The sequence below is a fragment of the Colius striatus genome, chromosome 25 (assembly GCF_028858725.1).
Source record: "Colius striatus isolate bColStr4 chromosome 25, bColStr4.1.hap1, whole genome shotgun sequence".
NCBI classification, from domain to species: Eukaryota; Metazoa; Chordata; class Aves; order Coliiformes; family Coliidae; genus Colius; species Colius striatus.
Genome location: NC_084783.1, coordinates 1057218 through 1070940, shown reverse-complemented (window position 1 = coordinate 1070940; position 13723 = coordinate 1057218). Strand labels below are relative to the sequence as shown.

General features: G+C 53.0%; 1 protein-coding gene across 5 annotated transcripts in view; it reads right to left on the bottom strand.

The window, feature by feature from the left end:
• Positions 1–13723, bottom strand: part of PTPRS (protein tyrosine phosphatase receptor type S) — a 154349-nt gene that overhangs the window by 20696 nt on the left and 119930 nt on the right. For 3 of the 5 annotated variants that reach the window (XM_062015199.1, XM_062015202.1, XM_062015200.1), the window contains exons 13-21: positions 13571–13688; positions 9036–9626; positions 8246–8343; positions 7455–7708; positions 6973–7066; positions 6479–6694; positions 4624–4781; positions 4024–4035; positions 2183–2295 (exon numbers count right to left, since the gene is read on the bottom strand). In XM_062015199.1, coding sequence (XP_061871183.1) covers positions 2183–2295; positions 4024–4035; positions 4624–4781; positions 6479–6694; positions 6973–7066; positions 7455–7708; positions 8246–8343; positions 9036–9626; positions 13571–13688 — 1654 coding nt within the window. The remainder of the gene's footprint in view (positions 1–2182; positions 2296–4023; positions 4036–4623; positions 4782–6478; positions 6695–6972; positions 7067–7454; positions 7709–8245; positions 8344–9035; positions 9627–13570; positions 13689–13723) is intronic. The other 2 variants (XM_062015201.1, XM_062015203.1) reach the window with 1 other exon arrangement.

The window sequence follows — 13723 nt, the reverse complement described above, 5'->3', positions numbered from 1 at the left end:
GATACACTCTTTAAAAAACTTCATGCTGATAAAAAACCAAAAACCAACATAAATCTAAAGAGGAAAAGAAAGTTATTGTTGTGGTGCTGCTCAGGCTAGGGCAGGACAGCTCAGCTCTGCTTCCTCCTTCCCGAGCTGCAGGGATGCTCTGGCACACTCCCATTCCCAAGACCCTCCCACCCTGTGCTTTGCTGCTGGGGGCAGGACAGACTCTGCTTGCTGGACCCTGGGGTTTCTGCCTGTAGATGAGCCCACAGGCTCTCTTCTAAACCACAACAGATTTCATTCACCTGCCTAATTGAGACAGCACCTATGGAGGCTCCCTCTGTAAACTGCACCACAATCTTCCCATCACCACCAGCACACTCCAAGCTCTGATCTTTCCATCCAGTTCCCTTTTCAAGCAACTGTTTGTAAAGTCCTGGGGGAAGCAGCTGACCAGCTCTCCCAAACCCTTCAAAACCCTGTTCTGCTTTACAAACTACAGAGCAGAAGACACTGGCTGGATAAACTTGTAAAGAAAAGGCGGCAGCATCTTTCTAAAGTTAGACTGGACAATGCTGGGGACTCTTTGAGATGTGCAGACCTTCACTGGCAGGTTTGCATGTCCTGGCTACCTTTTACAGACCTCTTAGGATGAGAATTGAGAGGTGCAGCATGACCAAAACTGCAGGGTCAACAGAAGACAGACTCACTCATCTATTGATTGGGTTAACTGAGCTCAGGAGTGGCCTTAGCTGACTCTGCTGTCCTGTGGGGACAGGGAGAAATACCCAGTAAGGGAAACACATGAAACAGCACTCCCAGCTGCTCCCTGGCACCCAGGCTGAGCTGCATGGCCACGACCTTTTATCTTTATCTCAGCACAGGTTTCACCTGTGGGAGTGCAGCTCCTTCTCCTGGGTCTCAGACCACCCAGAAGCCAACCTTAACACTGCCAAAGGTGCCTCCTGTTTGCACCCAGTATATAACACTAAGCTCAGACAGATGCAAACTGTTGCTGGGCTGCAGCTGGGGACACTTCCATGATCTCAAACACCTTCAGACTCTCCTGCAAGATTGAGGCACCCGACTGCTGCTGACCTGCCCTGCCTGGACTGAGCCTGCTTCCCTCCCTCAGCTGAGACTGAATCACCCCTAAGCTTGGGCTGACAGCAAGGGGTCATTTCTAACTCCTTCTGGTATGAAAAGCTCAGCTCAGTGCTGCCTTTCTGCTTCCCCAAAGGCCCCTCTGGGTGCTTTCTGACTTGCCAAGCTCACCCTAAGAAAACTCAGACGAGGCTAAGGACAGGACTGGGATGGGGAGGGGAAACAGGAGCTGCAGAAACATTACTAACAAGCACAAAACAGCAAAAAAATACACCCAACCAAAACCAAACCAACAAACTGAAAACAACAGCCAGCCCCCAAAAAAAGCACAAGAAATTCCCTTCCAAATCCTCAAGCAGCAGGAGTGGGAGGCAGAGGCAGAGCCGTGTGTCTGTGCAGGCGCTGCTCAGCATGGCCCAGTGCTGGCTGCGTGAGGCCCTGCCCGTGCCAGGCCGTGGGGCTTGCAGAGGTGCCATGCAGGCAGCTCAGACATGCATGGACATGGGGACACAAGTGTAGAGAAGGAGGGTGCATCAAGCCTCTGTGCCCGGGCTGAGCCGCAGTGACCGGCGCCGGCGGCTGCTGTCGGCGAGGAGACGCTGCCTCGTCTGCGGGAAGCGACCGGCCGCCCTCCTCTGCCCACACAGCCCACGGGGCAGCCCTGGCTCCTGCCTGGAGGGTTTGGGCACGTTTGCAGAAAGCAGCATTATGGGATGTGGCTGGAGCACTGTGTGCAGGGCAGCCTGCACAGCTCCACCTCCAGCGCCCGGCCACGGCGCCGCGCTGGCAAGCTCGGAGCTGTGTGCTCAGCCCAGAAGGCACCAGCTTAGCTGGGTATCCAGGAAAACCTTTCCTCCTGCCCTGCTAGTGTCGGGCAGAGCATGTGCAAGGTCCCTGAGGTTTCCCAGCAAAGGTTTCTCTCGGCATCTCAGCACAGACAAGGCTTGAGGGCTCCTTTGCCCGCGCCTCGGGTTAGCGCCGGGGCTCAGAGGCAGCACTGCAGCAGCCTCCAGGCAGGTAGGATGGGGCTGAGGATGGGGCAGCTGCTCCACTCCTGCCCCCCTGGGAGAAAGGCTGGTTAGCAGCCGGTTACCTGGCGTCTGGAAGTTGATGCGTCTCATTTCCACGGGGTCCTTCGGGTGGTGAGGGGCGATTTCCGCGTTGTTCAAGAGGCATTTTGTCCTGGGCTCTGAATCTTTCCGTTTGCTTTAAAGGAAAGAACCCAAAAGAAACGAAAAGTAGAAGACACAGAAAGACAGAGCAGCTTAACTTCTGGGCCTCTCCAGCTTTCCAGCTTCTCAGGCCTGAGCACAGGTCCCACCAAAACCACAGGCGGATGCAGCCAAGGGCGTACGTTACATAAAAGGCGTCGGGGGAGGGATGGAGATTGGAAGGTTTTGTCAGAGCCCTATTTGATGGGTTTACAACGGCCCAGCAGCCCCTCAGCAGCTTTCAGACAAGTCTGGAAGTTCCCCCCTTGTCACAGCAGAAGTGCAGCCAGGCAGCAAAGAGCAGCTGAGGTGCTGTGAAGTCGCACCTCAGCCTCCCTGCACAAACTCTGCAAAGCTCTGCAAGCACAAACCTTCCCGTTCTGGCCCAGCCGTTTTCAGCCTGAAAGAACCAGAGCCAAGAGAATCATTTGGAAAAGTACAGAACCTCCTGGCCATGACCTTGGATATAAAGTACTGATATTGCTGTGTTGGCTTGCTCAGGAGCTCTCAGTGCCTCGCTCTAGACAGAGGAGTGGTTTTCAGCCTTTTTTCATCTGCAGAAGCCTAAAGCTCTGGGTTCAAAAAGCAGCACAGACACATCCTCTCCCAGCACAGCTGGGCCTGCTGAGATCTGTCTCCCCTCCTTGCCAGAAGCTGAAGTCCACTCCAACCTGCCAGCTGAGCTGCACATGTAAGTGCTTCCTAATATATTTTGCTCAAAACGGGTTAGGTTAGCTGAGGCACTTGAAAAGTCTTTGCTGAGCTGGCTCATTCTCCTTGAAAAGAATGTGGAAGCAAAGCCCAGTGCTGATCTGGAAATGTGATAACCTCTGGCAAGCTGCTGGGAGCAGAACTTCTCCAGCAGGCAGAGAACACTGTCCTAGCCCTTCCAGCAAGGTGGCTGTAGGACTCCTTGCCTCTCCTGCTTGGGTTCTACAGAAGCCTCCAGTAATACGCCTGCAGCAATAATGGCAGGGACTTAGGCAGAGGAGGTGATTCAGTCCATTTTTAGCATCTCCTGATGTCATTAATAGCTGAGGAGAAGTGGCATGAGCCCTGCCAGCGCTGTATGGGGCAGCGTTTTGGAATGACACCACTTTGCAGTTTGGGAGCAGTTTATTTTTGCTGCAGTTCTGAAGCTGCTGTTAATGGTTCATTGGCTAAACCCATCAGTTACTTTCAGTGAAAGCTCTCCCAGCCTTGGAAATGGGCTGAAATCAATCTCACTCTTTTGTTTTTGCAGCCATAAACAAACTCTGTGAGAAGTCCCTGGCTGATGGGGCAAGAGCAGCTTCTGCAACGGGGTGAGGCCAGCTCAGCTGGTGAGATTCTGCTTCCAGTTTGCCAGTGGCTCAGGGACAGGCTGTATGGAGCAGCCAAACATGGAGAAAAACCCGTTTTCACCTCTGACTGCAACACAAATGGGTGTTTCTCTGCTCCATTAACCCAACATTTTATGAGCCATTTACTGTCACTGCTGCTCAGTTTGAGAAAGGGTCATTATGTGTAGGAATGGACTTGCAGAGAAAGCTTGGCCTTTGCTTTTTCTGCCCTGACTCAAACACAGTCCTGTGTTAGTCTGAGACAGGGTGTCTGTTAGGACAGATCTAATGGGAGGAACTGTACCAACAAAGCCCCATCACCACAGACAGCAGACACTGCCTAACACACAGCCAGCCCAGCAAGAAAGAGCCTAAATAAGTGACAAATCTGGTGCTCTTACCTGTCTGGCTTGCTGTCCAGGAAAGCATTAGGTGGAGAGAAGACAAGACAAATGTTCAGGTTAGAAAGGACTTGCAGAGGAAAGGGGAAGCATTTGCTCAGCTTTGACCTTGAGGAGTGCTAACCAACACCAACAAGGACCTCCTGAGTCCCTGACCCCATAGCACTTGTGTGGCCACTTCACACATGCTGGGACATGGGGTGATGGACATAAGCTGGCACACAGGCAGTGCCCCTGGCACAGGAGGAGAAAGTCCTTTGGTGCTGGGGTGAGGGAGCCCTGGCCCAGGCTGCCCAGGGAGGGTGTGGAGGCTCCTCAGGAGGTTTCCAACCCCAGCTGGACACGTTCCTGTGCCCCCTGAGCCAGGGGAAGCTGCTGGAGCAGGGGCTGGGGCTGGAGCAGCTCTGCAGGGACCTTCCAGCCCCACCACTCAGGGATTCTGCTATTCTGTCTCAGCATTTGTGCCTTGGGGGTCTCTGGTGCTGGAGGAAGGATTTGCCCTCAGCCAACAACAACGGGACCAAGGAGAAAATTCCCTTCAGAGGCCAGAGCTGGGGACACTTGGAATGGTCACAGACCTGGGCAAGAAGCATCACTTACTTTTTGTAGAGCAGAATGGCAATGACAATGCAGATGATGAACACCACAGCCAGGACAGGCCCAATGACCCAGATGAGTCCTTCTTCTCCATCAATGATGGGCTGTGGATCGGGGTTGTCCAGCTGGATGGGGTCAGAGAATGGACTGGCAGCAAAAGTCTGGAAGACAGGAAAGATTGTGGAACAATAGGGACTGAAAACAGGCAACCATACAGCATTCCACAAGAGAAAGTGCTAGAGAGGGTGTGAGCTGTCTGCAGCACAAACCAAACAGCAACAGAGAAAAAACGCCCTCTTCAACCTATAGAAAGAACTCTCATCTGTGAGCATCCCTACGACAGGGATCTTCCTCCTCCCATGCTCCAGCATCACGTCCACATGAAGCTGCAGACTGCCTTGTGCTTAGGGCTCACCTCATCTCGTAGCCAGGGAGGCACTTGTACAAAACCAGTTGCCTGTGCCTCTGTTCCCCCACATCCCTGAGCCCTCTTCACTACCACAAACACTTTTTCTAAGCTCTCATGTAACCATCTGGATTTTGACAGTCAGATGAGATTTAGAGGGAAAGAGGGAAGAGATTAAAACAAGAATTAATGCTTAGAAACAGCCTGGTCACTGAAAACCACCCCCCAACCCTTACAACTAAATATAACTGAACAAAATGCAGGATGTCTGCTCTGCTCCCTCTGCAGTGAGCTGGGCTCTTGAGGAGAATCAGAGGCACACTCAAACTCATCAGAATCCTGAGTAAGGGGCACTGCCTGCTTGTTCTCACGACAGGTACAATCTCCACAGCCCAGGAAGGATGTATTCCCATCCCACAGAGAAACAACAGCAACCAAATTCACAGACAACCGGTGCAGTGGAAAGCCTGGGACAGGACAGGGAGAGGAGATGCAGGCTCTGGGTCCTTGACCTCTGTGAGCTCTCCCCAAGACTGAAATGCTGCTCCATCCATGGGAATTCAGGCCACTGGGGGTGAGAATGCAGCACCTTGTTCTAAAGCAGAAACTATCACAAGCTGCAGTAATCCGATTGAGAAACCCCTTCAGGAGCGTGTCAGCCTGATCCCTTCGTATCAAACACACAACTAAATGTTTATCTGGGGGGAAAAAAACCACCAAACCCTCTGAAAACCTTTAATTTCAACTAGCTCCCTGCTCCAACTCCATAGGGGGACTGAAAGCCAACAAAACACGAGACTGCTTTCTGTTGTGCACGAGGGAGGAGGCAGGTAAAGATGAAAACAGTTGCTTTCATGAAGCCAAACACAGCAGCACTGGAGGTGCTGAAGTGGTAGAGAGCAAATGTAGTTTCTCATTTAAAAAAATACCCTCCTTTCTGTGCTTTATTTGGGAACTCAGTGATGCTGCTCTCAAAGCAGGATGTGCAGGGTCATTGCTCTAAGGAATAAAAGGACAGACTCTACAAGAAATTCCTCTTTGTAAAGGGCTTTGACCTCAGGATCCCTGAACTCGTGTGTAGTCCTGAGTGGATACTTGGGTATTTCCCATTCTGGATGCAAATCTGGAGCCACAGTGTAGCAAGTCCTGCCTGTGAAGACTGGCAGAATGCAGCAGCACACACACACTGGCACCATGAGCCTGTCTGCTTGGGAGAGCACGTTTGCTGCACACAGACACGAGCACAAACAGCTCCAACACGAACAAGCTCCACATCTGGATTGGAAGGCCAAAAAAAACCACCCCCCTAAAGCTCTGGCATCTGGTGGGACAGAGCCAGGATGGATGTCAGCAGGGCACCAGGGCTTCTGGCAGCTCACGAGGGAGCAGCTCCTGCCTCTGGTTGACAGCGGGGACGGAGGGGCGGGAGCACGTGAAGAGGGCAGCACTCACAGCCTCGGGCTCCTGGAGCACTGCCAGGATGAAGATGACATATTTCTGCCCTGGCTCCAGGGCTCTGTTCTCGAAATTATCGTAGTGCTTCATGTCCCCCAGGATGAAGTGGGAGGGGAGGCTGCGGAAGCGGGCTGCGATGTAGGGCTTGGGGAAGTCCAGCTGCCGGGAGTGCCGCAGGCTTCGGCGCCGCAGCCGGGCGATGTCCTGGACCAGCTGCAGGAAGCAAGGGGACACTCTGAGCCCTGCTGCCTGCAGCAGCAGCAAAGGAGCAGGAAAGGAGGGGAGTAAAACCATCTCATTCAGACTGGTCACACCTGTGCTACTCACAATGTGGAGCACAGACACTCCAAACACACCCTGACCGCGCTCGCAGGTCACCATCCCATCCCATCCCATCCCATCCCATCCCATCCCATCCCATCCCATCCCATCCCATCCCATCCCATCCCATCCCTCTCCCTACAGCTGGCTTCAGTTTCACCCACACTCACCTCCTCCAGGTCCATCTCCTCAGGGCTGCCCAAGGGGTTCAGGAACTGTCCTCCCCGGGACTTCCTCAGAGGCACCACCACAATGTAGTAAGCTCTAAGAATAAAGAGAAGGAATAGAAGGATGTGACCTCCTCTGAGGAGCCCAGGGGAGTGCACACACTGATGTGGGTGGATGGGGTTTGTCCCAACAGCCCCCCTGGCCCAACCCAGCAAATCCTTTTAATTTAGCACGTGGGATGAGTCCAGATTCAGCAGCAGCCCCACGACATGTCTCCTTATTCACTCCCTTTGCATTTCTTTCTAGTGTTCCCTTTCAGCTCAGGGAAGTGGCTCCAAAAGACAACAGCAAGCAAGGCTGAAAAGGCAGGCAACTTCCCCCCTGCCACTGTCTCTGTGGGTCTGTACTGTGGGCTCCAGCCCCCAGGGCTGACCCCACACCACATCAACCAAGCACCCCACGTCTGCCTTTAACAGACACCTACTGGACAGGCACCGAGCTCTTCACGTCTGGGAGAATCACCACCACGTTGCCATCAGCATCAGGCTTGTGGGTCACCTCTGGTTTCTTTGCCAACATGTCAGCAGCAGTCCAGGCAGCAACGTTCTGCTGCAGCCCCCCCATGCTGTTGCCCCTGTTCATGAGCACAAAGTTGTAGAAGGTGCGAGGCTTCAGGTGGGTGATGAGCTTCTTGGTGGTGCGGCCGTCCACGTCCACGTTCAGCCCGTTGTACTGGATCTGTGCAGGGCCAAGAGGGAGAGAAGTTGGACCATGAGCAAGGCTGATACTGCTGAAGGAACTAAACTCCTTCCTCCCCACAGCCTGGGCTTCAGGGAACACGGGGCACTCGGCTCTGCCATGTTCCTCCAACGCCCAGCTCCGTGAGAGGGGTCATTTGAGCAGGGAGCTGTTTGTTTCTTGTGCCCTCTGCACAAGAGGGTCCCCAGGCACGAGGCAGATGCAGGACAAAGCCCTGAGACTTTCCTGGGAAGGTAAAAGGGACAATGAGGGGGTCATTGACTTCATCTAGTGGCCTCTCCTCATCTTCCTCAGAGTGTTTGCCAATGACCCTTCAGGGTCTCGTTCCTCTGCCACAGTGAGACGACCTTTAACAGCCAATGTGATGTTTGGCAAACTATAAAGCAGGTGGTTAACACAGTAACTGCTGCTGCTTTTAGTTTTCCTATAACCATTGATTTCTGTCTCCTGTGGCTTTCTGTTGGTTTCTGTTCCACAGCACCCACCCACCCCGCAGCACCCCCTTCCTTGACTTGCCTTGTATGGGGTGGGAGAGTTGTAGTTCTCGGGAAACTCCCAGCTCAGAAGGACAGATGTCTTTGTCACCATCTTCACCTTGAAGTTTTTGGGTAAAACTGCTGAGAGAAAAGTGAGGAGGAAGGGGAGAAAGGAGAAGAAAAGGCAGCAGAGGGAAGGATGAGCAAGAAAGAGAGGGAAGAGAATGTCAGGCACCGACTAAAAGGCCTGCCAGTCTGGGTCTGGCTGCTGCTGCAGGAACGGGAGGGCTTGCTCCCTCCTCCACACTTTGCTTGAGTTTTGCCAAGGTCCATGTCCCAGTTCTCCCTGTCCCCACGCCTAAACCCCAGGGAGGGCTGGGGGAGGGCGCGTGGCTGTGCCCGCACCCCACGGGGCTGGGTGGCTGCTGCAGGAACGAGGCGCTGGCTTTCCGAGCATGCTCAGGTGAGGACACCCATCCCAGGTCACGTTTTAAGCTTTGAGTCGGTTTTGGTTTCGGTTGGTTTTGATCTGGTTTTTCTTTTGGCTGTTTGCAAAAGCTGAAGAAAACGCTGTTCCCACCTGCACAGCGACTGGCCCCCCACTTCAGCGAGAGAAGGGCGTCCGGACTTAACTTAGAAGAAAGTGGTAAAAGGGACTTACCTGGCACAAGGCAGAGAGGAGCTGAGGGACTGAGTGTGAAACCAGAGCCGCTCTGCGTTTACTCACGAGCCTGGCTGAGCCTGGCTTGACCTCTCCAGCTCTCTGCCTCCCGGCACCAGCCCCGGTTACAAGGAGAGAGAGAGAGGGAGGAGAAACCGGTGAGTCCTACCTTGATCCAGCTGGAACGTCCGATACTGGACGGTCGGGCTGTAGGGCCCGGGGCCTTTACTGGTGTGAGCACGGATTTTAACGTCATAGGCGGTGTTGGGTTTGAGGCCGTTGAGGGTGTAGGAGTTCTCTGGGGAGGGGGGCAGCTCTTTCTCCAGCGGGGTCCCGCCAGAGCCCGTTTCCCGGTAGGCCACGGTGTATTTGACGATGGCTCCGTTCCTCTCGGCCAGCACGGGGGGCAGCCAGCCAAACTGCACCGACACCGACGTGATGTTGCTCGCCTCGAGGATTTGGGGGTAACCTTTGGGGATGTCTTCAGGGGTCGTGAGCTCCTGCACGGCTTCCTCCCCGAAGCCAGCCCGGCTTTTCACGGCCAGCTTGAACACGTACGTGGCGCCTTTGTGGATGCTGGGAGCCGTGTACTTATCCTCCAGGGCTGGGAACTCCAAGGTAGCCAAGGGCTCGACGTCCTTGCGGCCAAACTGGAGCCTGTAGCCCAGCACCTGGCCCTCGGCGTCTAACGGGGGCTCCCACTTCACCAGCAGAGTGTTCTCCTCGGTCTGGTGCACCGACAGGATGGGCTTCCCTGGGACTGGGAGACAAGAGGGACACCTGCAGTCAGTGGGACAAGGTGGCTGCAAGAGACTGTGGTGCTTTCAGCTGGGACAGAGTTCATTCTCTCCCCAGTAGCTGCTCTGGGGCTGTGTTTGGGGTTTGCTGACAGCACAGGGGTGTTTGGGCATTGCTGAGCAGGGCTGCACAGCATCAAGGCTGCTCAGCTTCTCACCCTGCTCTGCTGTGAGTGGGCTGGGGGTGTGCACAAGGAGCTGGGAGGGAAGGTGGCCAGGAGAGCTGATCCCAACTAGCCCAAGGGCTATTCCATGCCATAGGAGTCGTGCCCAGTATGGAAACTGGGGGGGTTGGATCACTGCCCAGGCACTGCTCAGCAGGTGGGAGCAACTGCACTGGGCAGCACTTGTTTATTTTCTTGGCTCTTGTTTCTCTTCATTCCTATGATTATATTTTACTCTTCTTACTGTTATGACATTCTGGTTTAGTTTAGTTGTGATATTTGTTCTTCTCTTAACCCACAAGTCTCGAGTTTCCTTTCCAATTCCCCTCCCCATGCTACAGGAGCTGTGGGGAAGGGGAGGGACTGAGTGGCTCTGTGGGACTTTGCTGCTGGACAGACTCTTAAGCTGCAGCAACAGGTCCCTCAAATCAGCAGCAAGGTTTCAGCTTGACTGTGTAGTGTACCCCTCCTGTACACAGAGCTGCGGCTGCTATCCACCCACTGTACAGGTCTCTATCAGGTGCATTGTCAGCTGTGAGGTGCTGACACATCCTCAGGATGGAGAGGTGTGCACAGCTCCTCCCTTATCACTGGGTGACATATTCTGCCACAGCTGGGAAGAACAAACTGAGGAATCCTGACTCCCAGCCTCCTGCCCTGATCCTCTGAGCAGATTTCTTCCCAGGGCAGAGAAGGACAAATGCAGGAGTCCCCCAGACTCCCGTCCTCTCTCTATTACAGAGCACAGCTCACACAGAAGGAGACTGGAACAGATTGGCTCAGGCTGGGAAGTCCAGAGCAGCTGAGGGTGAAGTAATGAAGGATGGGAAAGGAAGTCTGGGCAGCCCCAGGTCCTGAGCAGCAGGCACATGGCCAGCTAAGAGAGTCTGGCAGGCATCTGATCAGCCAGTTGGGTACAGAAAGAAGGAAGCACGTAGAGGATGGAAACAGAGCCCAAAATCTGTGTGAAGCAGAGGGCAGGGAGAGTTGCTGTTTACTCTGTGCAGTTTCTCTCCTCTGGAGGAAGGGAAAAGGCAGCTGAGTGTTGGGTGTGTTTTCAGTTTACTCCCTCCTTAACTTGTCAATTAGTTCCCCCACATTTGGGGGGATGTTGCAGGAGCTGAGCAGTGCTGTGCCTCTGTCTAATGAGCCCTGGCACTGCCCGACTGCTAAGCAAGCCCACAGCCACAGTTAAATGACATGTGTAGGCCCAGAGGTTCCTGAAGCTGGAGAAAGCAGAGCATTAATTCCAGCAGCTCACGCATCATTTCCACTCAACTCCACTATTAGGGATCTAATTTCCTTCTCTCCGCCTTGGTATTTCTTCTGCTTGAACAGGAGGAGAGAGAGAATGGAGTTAGGAGAGCTCTGTCACAGCACACAGCCAGCACAGGGTGGGTTGGAAAGCTGTGGCGTGGCTGAGGAGGAGGAGGAGGAAGAGGAGGGAGCTGGCAGGGATGGCAGGGTCAGGGGTCCTGGCAGAGTCAAACTGAGGAAACTGCTCTGCCCCTGCATCAACTGACACCTGAACACAGGGATGAGGGGTTGTGTCTGAAAGAAATGCTGTATTCATCTCAAACTGTCACAGGATGGGAGTTTAAAATGCCAAAGAACAGAGCAGAGCAGGGAGAGCCTGCCTGGGGAACACATTAAAGAGAAAAACAATGCCATTACCTTTCTGGTTTGGTTTTTATCACAAGTGTTACTATAATCAGCTGAGCCTGAAGAGATTACATTTGCACAACAAGTGTTGTTTGGAAGAAAGGTGAGAAGGAAGTGTGGAGGAGGGGGGAAGTGTTTTATTTTGCAATTGGTTTGGACAGTAAAGGAGAAAATTGGATGTATTACTGTATTTAAATTCAGCCCCTAGTACTGAACGATAAAGGAAGAAATGTCTCCTCTCAGAAGGTGCATGGACTCACCACTGCACAGGAGATAAGAATGGTGCAGAAGCATTTGAAAGATTCTTTTAAAAACAGCTATTTCAAGTTGAGGGAAATTGAGTTTTGGGTAATAGCTGCTGTTCTGGAGAAAACATCCCTCTGTGACTGATCACCTGCACTACAAATCCTAATGGGGAGAGATGAGGGAGGGTGACAAGAGAGAGTGACAAGGGAGGGAGGCAGAGAGAAAGGCTCTGGGAGAGAAAAATGAAAAGGACAGAGAGCTCTGGGAAGAAGAAACAAGATGAGAGCAGCAGGGAGCTGATGAGAAGAAACACCGAGGGGGAAAGACAAGAGGGTGATGGGAGGAAAAGGCTTCTGACAGAGCAGTGGCTTTACAAGGTGTGAGGACAGGAGCCTGGCTGCTGACATCCAGACATACCCTGCTGGAACATCTGCGAGAGTCAGTGTGCTGGAAAGCAACCTTGTTCTTTTGTGTACTGGTCTCTTAACAAGGCAGGAGAGGCAAGAGGGGAGAGAAAGGCTGAAATCCTGTTCCCTTGTCTGAACATGAGAACATAAAATGAGATGTGAGTTAGGGCAGAGGAAAGGGCAAGGGAATGGAGGGCAGCTGCAGCTCCAGCCCTGTGTGTTCCAGGCCAGGCCTCCTGAGTCCTCTGTCCTGAACACTCGGCTGAATGTCTGAGCTGCTTCCAGAGCCTGAGCAGAGGCTTCCAGGTTAATTATGCAGCACTGACCAAAGGCTTTTGATCCCTGCAGAGGCACAGAGCAATCTTCTTCCAGAAAGAAGAGATTCTGTGAGTTTATGCAGCTGCCACAGGCAGGGTGAAGGCAACTGCCCCAGAACTGCAAAGACAATAAACAGATTGCCAGGCCTGGGAAGTTAGTGGACAAAGGAGAGAAAGTCATCCTCTGGCACCAGGAACAAAAGAAAAAGCACAAGCAAAATGGGGAGAGAGAATGTAACTGCAGTTCAACAGGAGATGGGCTGGACAAAGGACAAGTCTCCCTCCATTGCAGTGGTTCAGCTGCAGGAGCAGAAACCAACAGGACTGCAGATGCTGAGAGGACTGGTGGAGTGTGTACTGCTCCCTTCTGCCTGTGCACAACTGCTTGGAGGAGCAGGAGATAACCTGTTGCCCTTTGTCCTTCCTCTGTTTGGGCCCTGACACGCAGGTTGGCACCACATGCCCTGTACTGAGGCTGACAGACACTTTGCCATGAAGAATAGGTCAAAGGCAGGGATGAATCTGGGTGCTACGTGCAGACAGAGCCCAGGTCCTAGAAATGCTGGGGAGGAAAGGTCAATACTGTCAGTACTTTTCCATCCACAAGTTCAGAGCAAAGAGGGGGATGTATATTCAGACACAAGACTAGAAGAAGAGAAGAGTGGGCAGTCAAAGCCACCCCTGTCTTCCTGCTGCTTTTCAGATCTTTGCAAGTCAACACTATGACAGCAGAGCTCTGGCTCTCCCGTTCCCCAGGGTGCCTGTGGGCACAACCATCAAAGCTACACAGTCTCAGGCCAGGCAGAGATTCTCTGTACTTCTGGTGCACTACAATGCACAGCACAGGAGATTTCATGCAATGAATTCATCCTCTGTTGCATTTCTGGGTGTGTCTGGGCCTTCTGCAGCACTGGACAGAAAATGATGTTGTTTAGTGAGGGCTCCAAGTGAGGTTTCTGCCTTGATAGACATAATGTTGTCTTTGGGGCAGCATGGCATTAGATTCAAGTCTGTCCTTCATGAAGGGAGTGGGATGAAAGGAGCTGAGTTTGGACAAAGAGCTTAACTTAGGAAACTGGTGAATGGCAGTGGTTCAGGAAGAGACTCTTACCTGCACCCTTGGTGGTCACCACCTTGGGTTTGCTGCGAGCACCATCTCCCTTCATGGTGTAGGCAGCTACAGTGATGGAATATGCAGTCTCAGGCTGGAGCCCAGCAATGATCATCTCCTGTTTGTGGGATCCCAAAGGAAAACCATGTAAAT